General features: G+C 33.7%; 1 protein-coding gene across 1 annotated transcript; it reads left to right on the forward strand.

Annotated features, from left to right (window-relative positions):
* Window positions 1-3,787: 3,787 nt before the first annotated feature.
* Window positions 3,788-13,425, forward strand: Dhrs4 (Dehydrogenase/reductase 4). The gene is made up of 6 exons (XM_089633885.1): window positions 3,788-4,091; window positions 4,954-5,131; window positions 8,288-8,365; window positions 9,660-9,806; window positions 10,483-10,617; window positions 12,022-13,425. The coding sequence occupies exons 1-6, from the start codon at window positions 3,955-3,957 to the stop codon at window positions 12,190-12,192; spliced, it is 846 nt and encodes a 281-aa protein (XP_089490011.1). The 5' UTR covers window positions 3,788-3,954; the 3' UTR covers window positions 12,193-13,425.
* The last annotated feature ends 437 nt before the right edge of the window (window positions 13,426-13,862 follow it).

Here is a 13,862-nt window from a genome sequence, read left to right on the forward strand (position 1 = left end):
CAAAGCAATCCTTGAAGAACTTTGAACAAACAAAGATTTAAATTTGTATTTATATAGATTTCAGCACCTTTTTCGTGCATTGGCTTTCAGCGTGTTAAGAAAGTTTGTTGTAAAGTCACTTTTCACGCAGGTATTTTTTAATCGGGTAGGTACCTACGTTATATGGTATTGACAAATTTGAACAATGTTTGTGATTTGTGTTGTTTATTATGTTTGATTCGTGTGACTTTTAAAAAAATATACCTACTATGATTCAGATTTACAAATGAATAATATGTTATAAAACATTCTTCTGACAATTACCGAGTTAGTAAAGGAATATTCTCGGGTCTAACTGGAGAGTTGGTTTATTTACTTATAATAGGTACAATAATATTGCAAATAGTAGGTAAAGTTACAAAAAATTCCAATAACTAAAATATTAGAAATATTAGACAGTAAATGAATAAGTGAAAAACATAGAATATATCTGAAAATATCAGTCTATTGGTTAAATATGAAGTTATGATATTTTTTTTTATTTAGGATTGTTTGCATTTTTTTCTACACAAGGTAATTTTTTGAATTTGGAATAGTTTTTCAATTTTTTATTACATCGGATAAATTTGGAATTTTTTCTCATTTTTTAAAAGGTTAAATTTTAAATTTGGAATGGTTTTTCCATTTTTTACTAGATCAGGTAAATTTTTAAATTTGGAATAGTTTTCTAATTTTTTATTACCTCAGTTAAATCGTTATACAGCTTTGGGTTTAAGTATTCGTAACGGTGGTGTGCAGCTGTCGTGTTGCATCTAGGTACACACTATATTATGTTCCCAGATGTTCGAGGTCTTACACTTCGCGTTGACGACCGTTCGGATTCGAAAAAAAGATAAAAATACCTTTTATTTCAAAAAGTTTTATAACCAGTAGGAACTTGAAATTATCAAAAAGTTAACTGGTTGGAAAACCTCTTGCTTTTTAAGAATAACTTAATCATTTTGTTTTGTTATCACTATCGGACACGAGTTAGTCTTATAAATGGTTTCCAGCGCAATTTATTTTTATTTTATTTATTTGCGTTATAAACAGTCTCTATAGATTCATATTTTACAGCGTTAGGAATTGTTTACATCATTGACCAATAAAATAACGATATTAAAATTTAAGACCTTACCAATACATACCAATATAATATGATCAGTTCATAAATCAATAATAACAACATTACACCATACTGCAACACCGACTGTACCGGAGCAAAGCCGGTAAAACAATTTATGTTTCCAAGAACCAAATTAATATTAACTGATAATGAAAAAGAAAGGGGCGTTTTTGGCCCGGAGCTTCACATTCCATTATTATTATTTTTTTTATATTTACTCCACACAGGAGGCCCTGAAGAAAATAATTTCCCTCAGGGCCTATGTCATCTTTGGGGATGCTGTGTGGAGGGAAATATATCAAAAGTCAAATATTTTAAAGTTTCGGAATATAATTTTAGATACTTACCAAAAATATTAAATAAATGACAAATTGGTTTGAACCAACAGCCAACATACAAGGTTGTGTAGTTCACGCTCGAACGCGCTCGAACATCGATCTTTGCTGGATTAAACTTTTTTTGCGGTAACTAGATATCTAGTCCGCAGTGGCGGATTAACCCTAAGGCAAAGTAGGCACGTGCCTAGGGGCGCCAGTTACAAAGGGGCGCCGGCGGGCGCCCCTAGAATTAAAAAAAAAATATATATAAACTTAATTTTGTAAGTAAGTATGCACCTGCTTACACAATATAAAAGATTATTTACTTCTGTAGAGATGCAGAGCTTCCAAAGCATACTCGCCTTCTTGATTATTCCTCCATGCCTCCATCGCATGATTTTTTAATAGAAGACCGCTCGCTCGTGGATTCGTTCGCGGGCGTTGCTAGATTGCAGGGCAAAGGGCGCAGCGGGGGCAGGGGCTAAGCGGCCGGCACCGGACTTCCGAACGGATGACGGGGTGACAGTCACACTCATCACTTTCAGCTTGGATGTCGCCGGTTACGCGCGCTTCTATTGATTACGTACTCGCAGCGGTATTTGTGTGAATTAATTAGTACATTGCGTTTTAGTTCATTACCCAAATAATGAGTGAATTGAAGAAGAAACCTAGTGGTGCAGCTTATAAAAGGAAGGCTAAGGAAAAAGAATAGTAATTCCTATATTTTTTTTACATTAACCCAACACAAGAGGCTCTGAGGAAAATAATTTCCCTCAGGGCCTCTGTCATTTTTGAAGATGCTGTGTGGAGGGTCTTTTTGAGGAGAGGAAGGAGTGAACGTGGGTCTTGAAGAGACCCATGCTGTAGGAAGGAGGAAACACAGAGCCCGGCAAATCGTTCCACAGGCGAGCTGTTGAACACAATAACGAGTCGTAGAAGCAACCCGTTTGACATTTGTCACATGACAAATGTCAACCGTGTACATATGTTGGGCGCGCGTTTGGTGTGTTTCCCGACTATGCACCGGTGCCGAGGGGATCAATGATGCTAGTTCCTTGGAGCATCTTCCATTGAAATACCGGTTAATAAATATTTTCCGTGTTTGATGTTTTTTCTTTAGAGAATTCTGAATTTTAGTAAAAACGTCCGTAGTTGTTATGGCGGTGTGTTTTCTAGCAAGTTTCAAATCATCAGGAATATCAAATAAATGTTCATCGGGTGACTCGATTGAAGTTATGCAGTTCACACCGGTTTTTCCGCCCAATGCTGCTAACACTGTAAATGTGAATCGTAACTTTTCCATTTTTCTTCACTAAAAATATCGTTTTATAAGACAAATAAAACAATGCGTTGCTCTGAAGTACAAAGAAACGACATTTAAAGTTTATTTGTCGTCCTTTTTTATATTAAAAAATTACATTATTTTTATTAGTCACTCAGTCAGCCACATAGCGAGTACACAATGCTGTTCATAAATAAATGCTGTTTAAGTGTAACCAAGACAACACATAAGTGACATTTGAAAAGTGCATAAAATAAAATTCGTAATTTAAACACAAAGGGATCCTAGGCATTTCTAGGTAGGTACTTATTAGTGAGTACTTATTCCTTTACATAAATAATTGATCATTTAAATTTTTTATGTTTTATTAACTATCCCTATTAATATTATAACTGCGAAAGTGTATATGTGTGTGTTTGTATAGGTATATGTTACTTCTTCATGCAAAAAAACTACTGAACCGATTGTGATGAAACTTGGTATGTAAAAAAAAGATAGCTGGCAGTGTTGCCAACGAGGGCGATATATCGCCATTTAGGCTACTCAGAACGAGAATCGGCGCTGAAAAAATCTAAAAGGCGACTGGTCGGGCTACTTCAGTCAAGTTAAAAACATAATTTTCACGTAAAAAAAAAACATCAATTTTAATTTGTTTTCACGTAAAACCCACCTAACTACAAATTCGGCTACTTTAGTTACTTGTTAAAATTTATAATATGTGGTCGCTAGAGGGGCGCCGATGAGGTGCTTGCCTAGGGCGCTCTCAACAGTTAATCCGCCTCTGCTAGTCCGATATAAGTAGGTACTCAGTTATCATTATTTTTTTAAACGTAACCGAAGTGACGATTGTTTGTAACCAGCTGTTATTGCGATTTGAATACCATTATTTTTTTGAGTCGTCAGTTGAATAATTTTAAAATTACGTAAAATATTTGCATTTTGTTTTTGAAATAATTTATTAGGCTAACGAGTGAAAACTAAAACTGTATGGCTACATTGTAGAAATAATTCAAGATTCACGCAACACCAACCAAACCTGTCAAATCAAACGTCAGTTCAAAGCAGTTCAAAGTTCGAGTCTGGAATATTAATAAGTTTTTAATGTGAAATATTGCAAAACAATCGTGCAAAAATATTAATCATATTCCTGCGATTGTTAGAGATATTATCATTAATTAATTGGACTTTGTATTTATACATATTAATCTGTCATGTTCCGCGCGTTATTAAGAGTGCCGGCAAATACTCAACTGAGTACGTTTTCCATTAGAGCCATGGGTGGTTCCGCCTCTATTCCTACGGAGAGGTTGAAGGGAAAAGTTGCCATTGTTACTGCATCAACAGAGGGGTTAGTTTATCTACTGTTTATCCTCTTGAATATGTCGATGATCTATCATCCCGTATGTTTATAATTAGGTATAGAACAAGTCAGCAATCTTATCTTGCTTACTTCATATATAAATCAAGCTTCTTTAAGGTTTGGATAAATATAAAGAAAACAGGGACATTATTATAACATATTAAAATAACAGTAACCCAAACGATGACTTCTTAACACTCGCGGTAGTGTACTGCGAACTGAACAACTTTACATTGACGAATGTCAGCAGATGGCGACCCATTAACATAAACAACCCATTACTAAAATTAATTTACTGGGACACTTTTTGCATTGACTTCAAATGGGAATTTCTCCCAATTAAACTGAATGGTGTCTCAGATAACCGAAGTAAATTAGTATTAGTTTCTGTACTTGGTTTCTGTTCCTTGGATTTTGTCCCAATTAATCAGCTCTCCCGATAAAACAGTGTACCAATTAATCGAAATTGACTCTAGTTTGAAAGCATGGCATCTAAATTGAGTTGTTGATATTTGTCAACCATTGAATAACAAATATTGAATTGTGAACATTATTTCTTTCTCCTGTGTTGTTTAGTTTGAACTTGTCCAAATTCCCTCAATGCAGAGTCATTATAAATTCCTGTTTGCATGTAATATGTAGGGGCTGTGCTATGACTGCATGGGATGCGATTTAATGTTGTCCACTTTTCCAAGAAAGAGAATCCTGATAATTTAGTGTAAACAACAATAAGTTTCATATTCGCTAATGCAAAATAATTTTCCTCAATTCTCTTCACGTTTCCTGCGGAATCTGTGTCCTGTTAATAGTCCTGCAGTATTAAATGAGTGATTTCGTTGTGATATTCCAGCATTGGCTACGCCATAGCCAAGAGGCTGGCCAGCGAAGGAGCCGCAGTGCTGGTGAGCAGTCGCAAGCAGCACAATGTAGACACAGCGGTAGCCAAGCTGAAAGGACTCGGGCTCAACGTTGAGGGGGTGGTCTGCCATGTCGGTAAGAAGGCAGACAGGACATTGTTGTTTGAGACAGTAAGTTATTCAGGCAATTCGATTTTGTATTGTGACAGTTTATTTGAACAATTCATTGCAAGATAGATAACATTGAGTCTTCAAAGCAACTTTATAAACATAAATGTTTCTTATCTCCTGTTTGTATAAAGGATTAGTAAATCTTATCTACATTTGCTATTCAGTTTTGTTGGCTCTTTTCCTGATAATTTATTTTCCACATAGAATAAATTTAAGGCTCTGTAGTAAGCGTTCAAAAAGAAGAAGTAGATGGTTTGAAAGAAGATACGTAAAGTCGAATGTTATAGGAACCTGTCTATACCAGAACATCCTTCGGACAAAGGAGTTTTTCATATAAAGCTCCGTTGCTATATAATATGCTTGGAGAAAATATAAAAACTATAGGTACATTTAACGTACCTATTCAAGAAAATGGTCAAAATCTCCGTACTAGCTGAGAGTGATGATTTTGGATCACCCATGTTGTCGCTTATATCATAATTCCTTGTGGAAGCTCTGTTTCGATACAATCCTTATTTACTTACTGCGCATGTACTTATTTACTTCTAAAATAACTTTTGGTTATTTATTATTATTTTTTTTTTCAATTTTTTAACTTCCGATTTAGTTGTCCGGGTTAAATCTTCCCCAAAGGAAAAACTTAACCCTTCCACTCACTTTTCCACATATGATCATCTAGTCAATCAACATTATGTAAGTGCATTATATGTATAAGCAAAATAAATACAAAACAATACAAGAACAACACGTCAATTCACCAGAGATCAAATGGGAAAATAATTCACCGACTCCAGATATTTTCATATCAGAGGGTTCGGCTCGGTAGAACTTCTAACAGGGCCTATAAATCCTACTGATCCCTCAACATAAATATTTAAAAAATCTTTTGTTATCCTACATGGATTCAAAATGACTGACTTTTGCATCTTTATATATAATTTTTTTGATAGATCTAATACGCCTAAATTTTTAATTAGAGAGCTAGGTATAATGCCAGTAGCCGAAATAACGAATGGTAATATTTTTATAGTCTGAGAATGCCAAATTCTTTTTATTTCATTTCCTAAATCTGTGTATTTTCTTATTTTTTCACTAACAGATTTTTGAATATTACAAGAATTTGGAATAGCGACATCAATGATATAAGTTATTTTTTTAATTTTGTCATGTAAAACTATATCGGGTCTATTATGACTAATCGCTCGGTCTGTTAGTATAGTTTTATCATAATATATTTTGTAAAATTCGTTTTCTAAAAATGAATTTGGTTCGTATTCATAATATGGTACTACATTACGGCAGTCAATCAAGTTATGTTTAATTACCAAATTTTGGTGAATTATTTTTAAAACTTGATTGTGCCTAAATGTATACTCGGACGGTGCTAATATAGAACATCCCGATATAATATGTTCTATAGTTTCCGGAAAAGCCAAACATTTTCTACACAAATCATCAATTTGATTTGTATCTTTGATTATATGCTTTCTATAATTTTTAGTATTAATGACTCTATCCTGAATGGCAAGCATAAATCCTTCTATTTCTGCGCTCAACTCTCCAATACTCAACCATTTGTTTGACGAAATTTTGTCAACATACGTTTGGTTGAGATAATTGAAGTGTTTTGCGTGTAAAATTTTATTTGACCAGGATATATATTGTTACTTATTATTATTATTATCTACTTAATTATCGTATTAATATTTACTTTAATTATTGTCTAGCTAAATTATTTACTAACTTACTTTTTATTATAATATTATCTACTTACCTATCGGTTATTATTTACCTATTTTTATTTAGTTATTTTTATTTTTTCTTATAATCTATTATTCATACCAAAGATATTAGAAGAACGAGATGTGCTATGCGCAGTTCGTACTGAGTGGAATTGTTTTGCCGAGTGTCGCCGGTTTTGTTCACCAATACTACTGCACACCTTCGCTTGCGCTAAGGTATCCGCACTAATACATAGAACAGATTTCTGTGCGTACACGTCCCGATACCGTTCAAAGTACCCTAATTAGGTAGTACTCAGGCTACGGTCCGGTGGCCAACATAGCATATCTCGTTCTTCTAATATCTTTGATTCATACTATCCATGTTGTAATTGTTAGTATGGTTACCCTATGCTTGTGTCTGATAAGCCAGCACTGGTACCTTGTACTTTAGTTAACAGAAGAATATTATTGTTGCCAACTTACTTACTAATGCTTCTTTTGTTGACATTTTGTTTTTATTTTTTCATACATTTGTTACTAAAATTTTGTTTATTTTTGTCTACCGGTCTCGAAACGTCCGTGTCATAAACTTTTCTTTTTGGTTTAAATTTAATTTAATGTTGTTATTATTTTTAATTTACATATATGTATTTTTTTAAATGATATTATTGTAAAGCTGCACATCTTGATACAGGAATGCGCTAGTGAGATGTGCAGAGTATGCTTTTTATGTAAAAACTGTTTTTTGAATGAAATAAATAAATAAAATAAAAAATAAAAAACGATATTGATTAAGCGAAAATATTTAACAAAACACCATGAGTTAAAAATAGAGCTAAAATATCTCTACAAATGCCTAAGTTTCATTTAAAGATAGACTGTAAATTTTTTCATACCTGTAACATATTAAATAATAGAACAAAATCCGTTTTTAATAATTTTCAGAGCATACTTTTCGATTTTTTACTACCGAGGGGATTTCATAAAATTAACACCGTTTCGGCTCTTCATATTTATAGATATTATCTTCCAAAATAACATATATACTTTTAGGAACTTAAAAAGTTAGTTCAAGAGAAATATGTTATAAATTGGTAGGAATGTTATGTTTTTTATGTCTTTTATTTTAAATACCGGCATCTAACAATATTGACATAAAAGTAAGGCCCAATTTTTTCGAACCCCTGCCCCATTTGTTTTCATCATCAAATCAGTAATTAGCTCATTTTTTTTGACAGATTGAATGATGCGCCTTGTTTTTAGAGAAGATTCCTTTGGTTCCTGAGGGTTCAAAAATAATAGCACTTATAACAGGCCACATTACAAGTGTTATTCTCAGCCTGTTCTCGTTTGATGAACATAATGCTTGGCGGCTTATCAAGCACTCAACTTAAAGTTTGATAAGACTAATAATTATATATTCATATTTCAGGCAACGAAGAAGTTTGGTGGACTAAATATTCTGGTTTCCAATGCGGCTGTAAATCCAAGTGTTGGTCCTGTTCTGGAAGTAAGTTGACGCCAAATGATGAATCTCATTTTGGTTTCATTATATTTTTAATTATAATGATAATAATAATATTTGGATGATTTATATAGCTCCGATTTTGTGCAAAATCACCTCAAGGGCACTATACAAATATATAATACACTGCTACAATGATCTACTAACTATATATGAAGATAATATACAGTACCATACTTACCTGGTAGGTCACTTGAGATTAACACTTAATTAACTATTATTTTTTTTTGATAAATTAATGTTTTTAAATAAACGCCATCTAGTGAGAAATTTAGCACTTACAATGCCTTTCTCATATAAAAATAAAGTTGGTTGTTCTCAGGTGAAAAAATGTAAAAAGCTGTAATTGTTGAATGAAACACTAGCATATATTGAATATTTTCTCGGGTAAGAAATAAGCCCCCATAGCTCAGTGGTCAGAGCTTTCGACCGGAAATCGAATGGACACGGGTTCGAGTCCCGTTGGCGTCATGTATTTTTTATCAGGAGATTTTTTCAATGTGGATGAGTGTTTCAGGCGAACAATTATTGCTTATAAAAATAATACTTAATTAACATTAACTAATTGTTTATTAGCAAAATTTAGATACAGGATATAGGACATAATTATAAAATTCGATATAATTGGACTTTCTCTCAGGAATTGTATATTTAATTTAAGGGTATGACAGCTTAAAAAGGTAAGTTTTTAGTTTAGACCTGAATTCTGTTAGACTTGTTATGGATGGAATTTATTCCAAGCGTTCGGCCCAGATGCTCCAAAAGCGCGATCACCAATTTGGCTTGTGCTTAGGTTTCATTAGTCTGCCTACAGCTGATGATGTTGCTGATCTATTTTTACTAGTAAGACTTCACCATTTCAAGTAGTGACACGGTTTTGGATTTCACATAATTTATTACAGTTTTTCTTTATCTATTTAATGCTGTTTGGATATATCTTTTTTAATTGAAGTAAGTTAGTGATTGGGTGTTCCGAAATGTTGGATTTCCGCACAGGCATCGCAGAATCAAACCTTTGCTGCCTAAGCCCTCCATCATTATAAATGTTTCATTTTACAGTTATTGCGAACTTGTCATTTTGATAAGGTGCCCTGTCCTGTGCTATTTCATAGGGTTAAATCAATATAGTAGCCCAAGTCTCTCCTCGTGAGCCTTTTGATTTGCTTTAAATTTAATTGTTCGTTCGGAAATCCTGAATAAATTATACACTGCTTGTCTTTCATATCTGGAATTATTTGGGAATGCAGAAGGTAAATGGATTCCTCTATATCTGTTGTAGACGGAAGAATCAACATGGGACAAGATATTTGAGATCAACGTGAAGTGCGCCTACTTACTGGCCCAGGAGAGCCTTCCACTGCTCAGGAAGAGTGGCGGGGGCAGCATCGTCTTCGTATCCTCCATCGCCGCCTACCAGCCCATGCCTGTAAGTCTAATAACATCTTCATTTGATATTATTTATATCATTTATACCTGTCTACTTCTACTGACTATTCAATATTTATACAGGTGCGTTTTATGTTCCAGGTTGATTTTTGTTTTAATAACTTTTAAACGAAATACAATTTTATAATTTATATTTTATTTAATATATATGGTCCTTATTCCTTATGTTTAGCATATCATGTCGGTCAAGGGGCCGCTTCTAGCCGTGGTGTTAAGGTGAACTCTTTTAAGCGCATTTTTCATATCATTTTTGCAAACTCCTGGCATATTTCTTCTTTTTTGTTTCGAATATTGGTCCTTATGCATCGAGGTTGTGGTTGGTTTATTGGTTTACACCTTTTCCTTCAAGTACCCCCTTAGGCAGAAATCGGGAGGGGTCAAATCAGGGGATCGCGGGGGCCAGTCGATATCTCCACTTTTTGACATTATTCGTAACTTTCTGCACATTCACAATTGAACAATTATTTAAATAAAATGTTTTAATAATTTCAACATGTTGCGGCGGTAGATGCTCCACAATAAATTTTTATCGACCAGTCTCTACGACTGTCAAATGCCAACTGACAAATATCATCCAAACCAAAATGGAAGCCAAACAAAATCTTCCTCGAACATAAAACGCATCCTGAATATGGTGTTTTTATTTTTATATTCAGATTCTTGGAGCATACTCAGTCAGCAAGACAGCTCTTCTAGGATTGACAAAGGCGGCCAGTTTGGATTTGGCTCCAGAAAACATCCGAGTCAACTGTCTAGCTCCCGGAATCGTACCTACCAAGTTCTCTGGACCTGTAAGTAAAGCGCAGACCCGTGAAAATTTAGACGGACAAAAATAAAAATTCTAATTTATTTATACAAATTTTAAATATTAAAAAAATATTGAAACGGCCGAAAATCGAACCCCAACCAACTGCTTGAATGGCAACTATGCTAGCCATTACACCACCAATCATTTTCAGTACATATAAATTCATTATTTGTACTGAAAATACAATAGAGCGCCCTGGCAAGGCGAGGGTCCTGTGTTCAAGTCCTATCTTTTTCTTTCTCAAATATTTGTTTAAGAATCGCTAATACATATTGTCTTCAACAATTAAATTTTACAATTTGAGGTTTTACTTATTAAGTTAATACTTCATCCCTTTATAGAATAAACTGTTTAGCGTATTGGCTTTGTTCTTTTTTGGTAGTCTTATTTCATTGCAAGTCCTTGTGTTTTGTCTTTTATTACAATTCTGTTGTTCTTTCTTTGTGGTAAGTAATTTTACGCCTGAGAGGATTTGGGTAAAGTTGCCATATTCCGCAATATTTTAAAAATAGTACTTGTTTTCAACTTAATTTCTACAGGAAACATAGAATAAAGAAGAACACTACAAATTTGAATGGAAACAAATGTCGCCACTGACTTAGTACCTTTTGCTTCCAGACCATTTAGCGTGCATTCTGTCTCTCTTACACTTTCCTGACATTGTATATCTCTATCCCATTTGAATTTCATAATCATGGTGTGAAACACAGTTTTGTATAGGAAATTTATGGCCCGATTGGCCAAATATTTGTACCACGAAACACGTCCACATGGGATTTCTCGTGTTCTTCTTTATTCTATGAATTCTATGACATTCACAAAATTGGTTTTTAGTTTCTTAGTTTGGTTTATTTAAATAATTTATGCACACTTCCCAAACTTCAAGATTGAACACCTTTTAACTCAAATCCTACAAACGAGACAGAAAAAATGGCCATCTAACTGCCAAAATCTGTGAAATTTTGAATTTTCTGAAAAAGTGGAACTTTAATGTACCTTTTACCAGTGACCGGATAAATCATCACATTTTAAAAAAGTTATATAAAGTCATGGAAAGAGATGAAACAAAAACTTTATTAACTGGGTTAAGTAGGTTAGGTTAGGTTAAAAAATTATTTTTTTTCATCGTTTCTAATGACTTTATATCACTTTTTAAAAGTGTGTTGAATTGTCACTGTGTTGAGTTATCATGGAACCCCTTTTACCATCTCCCCCAACATAAAAAGGTGTATGTATAAATATTGTAGTTATTAAGTTGAAACCATCAGAGAGTTATTTTTTTAAATGTTCGCATACTAAGCGCGCAGCTGAATTCGGAAACTTTACCAATATTTGTTTAATGGATAATTCTGCTGGTTTTCTTCAACTTCAACAACTTTATTTCCAGCTGACCGGCACCGACTCTGCCCTGGAGATGGCTCTTGCCGCAGTGCCCATGGGCCGCCTCGGCAAGGCTGATGAGATGGGCGCCACTGTCGCCTTCCTCGTGTCTGACGATGCCGGCTACATCACCGGCGAAACCATTGCCGCTACCGGGGGTATGGCATCCCGGCTTTAAGGCAGGCAACAAAGCCAATCATGCTGTGGCTTGACTTGTCTTGTTCACTTTTTGTTGCATCAGACAAGTAATAAAAAAAGACAAGACAATAATCATTTACAGGGAATTAATCAATGTTTTGTTATAGCCAATTCTTGGCGTAACTCTTTTGTAACATATCTCTCTTTCTCACAAATGACCCATGTAACGGTGTCCGGAAACGATAATGTCAATTGTTAATGAGCTTACGTCATCGACAATATGCATTGAAGTGCGATCAGAACTTCATTTGACCTGTCAATACTTTCGCACTTTTGCTTTGTGCACGTCTGTGAAAACATAACGTGAAGTACGCAAATACAGTGATAATCTTTGGATTTTTCTTTCCATAACTCGCAATATAATGCAATAATTACAAATGAAACATATCTCGTTCCGCAATGAAACTGAATTACACAGGGCTCTACAGTTATAGCAATTGAACGTGCTGTTGTCAATCGCACAGAGTAAACGATCACATCACTGCGTCAATGGCGTTCGTCTACATCTGTGTGCTCAGTCAAAATACACATCATTCCCTCAATCACTTCAATTGCCTCAGTAAAAGGTCAATAATTGTCATTCACATATTTATGTTATCATTTGATATGAATTGAGTTAACTATTGACAATTGATATTGATCGTTTCCAGTCTACCTAAAAGAGGATCTACAATGGAGCTTTCAACAGCAGGATTATAGGAATAACTAGTATAAAAAATGTTTCTTGCCCTCAATACAAATTTTATAATACTTAATAAAATTTTAATTTACAAAAATAATGCAATTCTTTAGAACCAGTGAAGAAATAAAATAGTCGTTAAATTTATAATTATAATTTATTTTGGTCTGACCATTGTAAAATTAAATGTAATAACCATAGACAATAAGAGACTTAGTACATAGATATTTTTCTACGTAATTTTATATTTTGAAGCTGATTAAATAGTCAACAGGTACTTATTTTTTTTAATAATTTTATTATTATGACGAGGAGTTCTTCGAAGTTTTTTTGATGTAAATAGACAAGTATGACATTCTTTTTCTACCAAACTTAATGCATTTATATATATAATAAATGCAATTTATAATAAAGTTTATGAAAACCAATGCGTAATGTTTATTGTGATTTATTTACCTAAAAGCTAGAGTACCTACATATTTCTTTGTGAATCATTTCATAAATATATATATTTTCAACTCTAATGTTCTTGAGTTGGAAAAACGCTGTTGTAATAATTAGTGATATATAAAATAGAATAATATGATTGCAAATCTTTTGTATAAAAATGTTGTGTAAATTATAATTTTATTAAAATGTTGTTCAAATTATAATTTTACTAAAATGTTGTGCAAATTATAATTTTATTAAAATGTTAATACAAATACATATTGTGATTACATTTCTACCAAAAATTTCCAAACAATCTCATCAGTTAAGTATGTACATCTTCCACACTTTTTGACGATTCAGTAATTAATGTTTATGGCGAAATTACGCTTAAGGGGTATTTCATCATCCCCTTGATAGCTTATCCATAGGATAACGTAATCATTCAGGCCCGGTAAAAACCTTAAGGATGCTGTATTAGGCGTTAGGTATTATCGGCACCTTGGCCCCTTGGCTCATTGACGCCTTGGCAAGTTGGCGCT

This window comes from Hesperophylax consimilis, chromosome 7, assembly GCF_061612785.1.
Source record: "Hesperophylax consimilis isolate HC1 chromosome 7, BYU_Hcon_1.0, whole genome shotgun sequence".
Taxonomy (NCBI): domain Eukaryota; kingdom Metazoa; phylum Arthropoda; class Insecta; order Trichoptera; family Limnephilidae; genus Hesperophylax; species Hesperophylax consimilis.

Excerpts from the sequence above, each read along its gene's own strand:
- Dhrs4 (XM_089633885.1), top strand. The coding sequence starts at position 3,955 with ATGTTCCGCGCGTTATTAAGAGTGCCGGCAAATACTCAACTGAGTACG. Across the intron at positions 8,366-9,659 it reads GTGTTGGTCCTGTTCTGGAA|ACGGAAGAATCAACATGGGA; the intron begins GTAAGTTGACGC and ends TATCTGTTGTAG. Across the intron at positions 9,807-10,482 it reads CCGCCTACCAGCCCATGCCT|ATTCTTGGAGCATACTCAGT; the intron begins GTAAGTCTAATA and ends TTTTATATTCAG.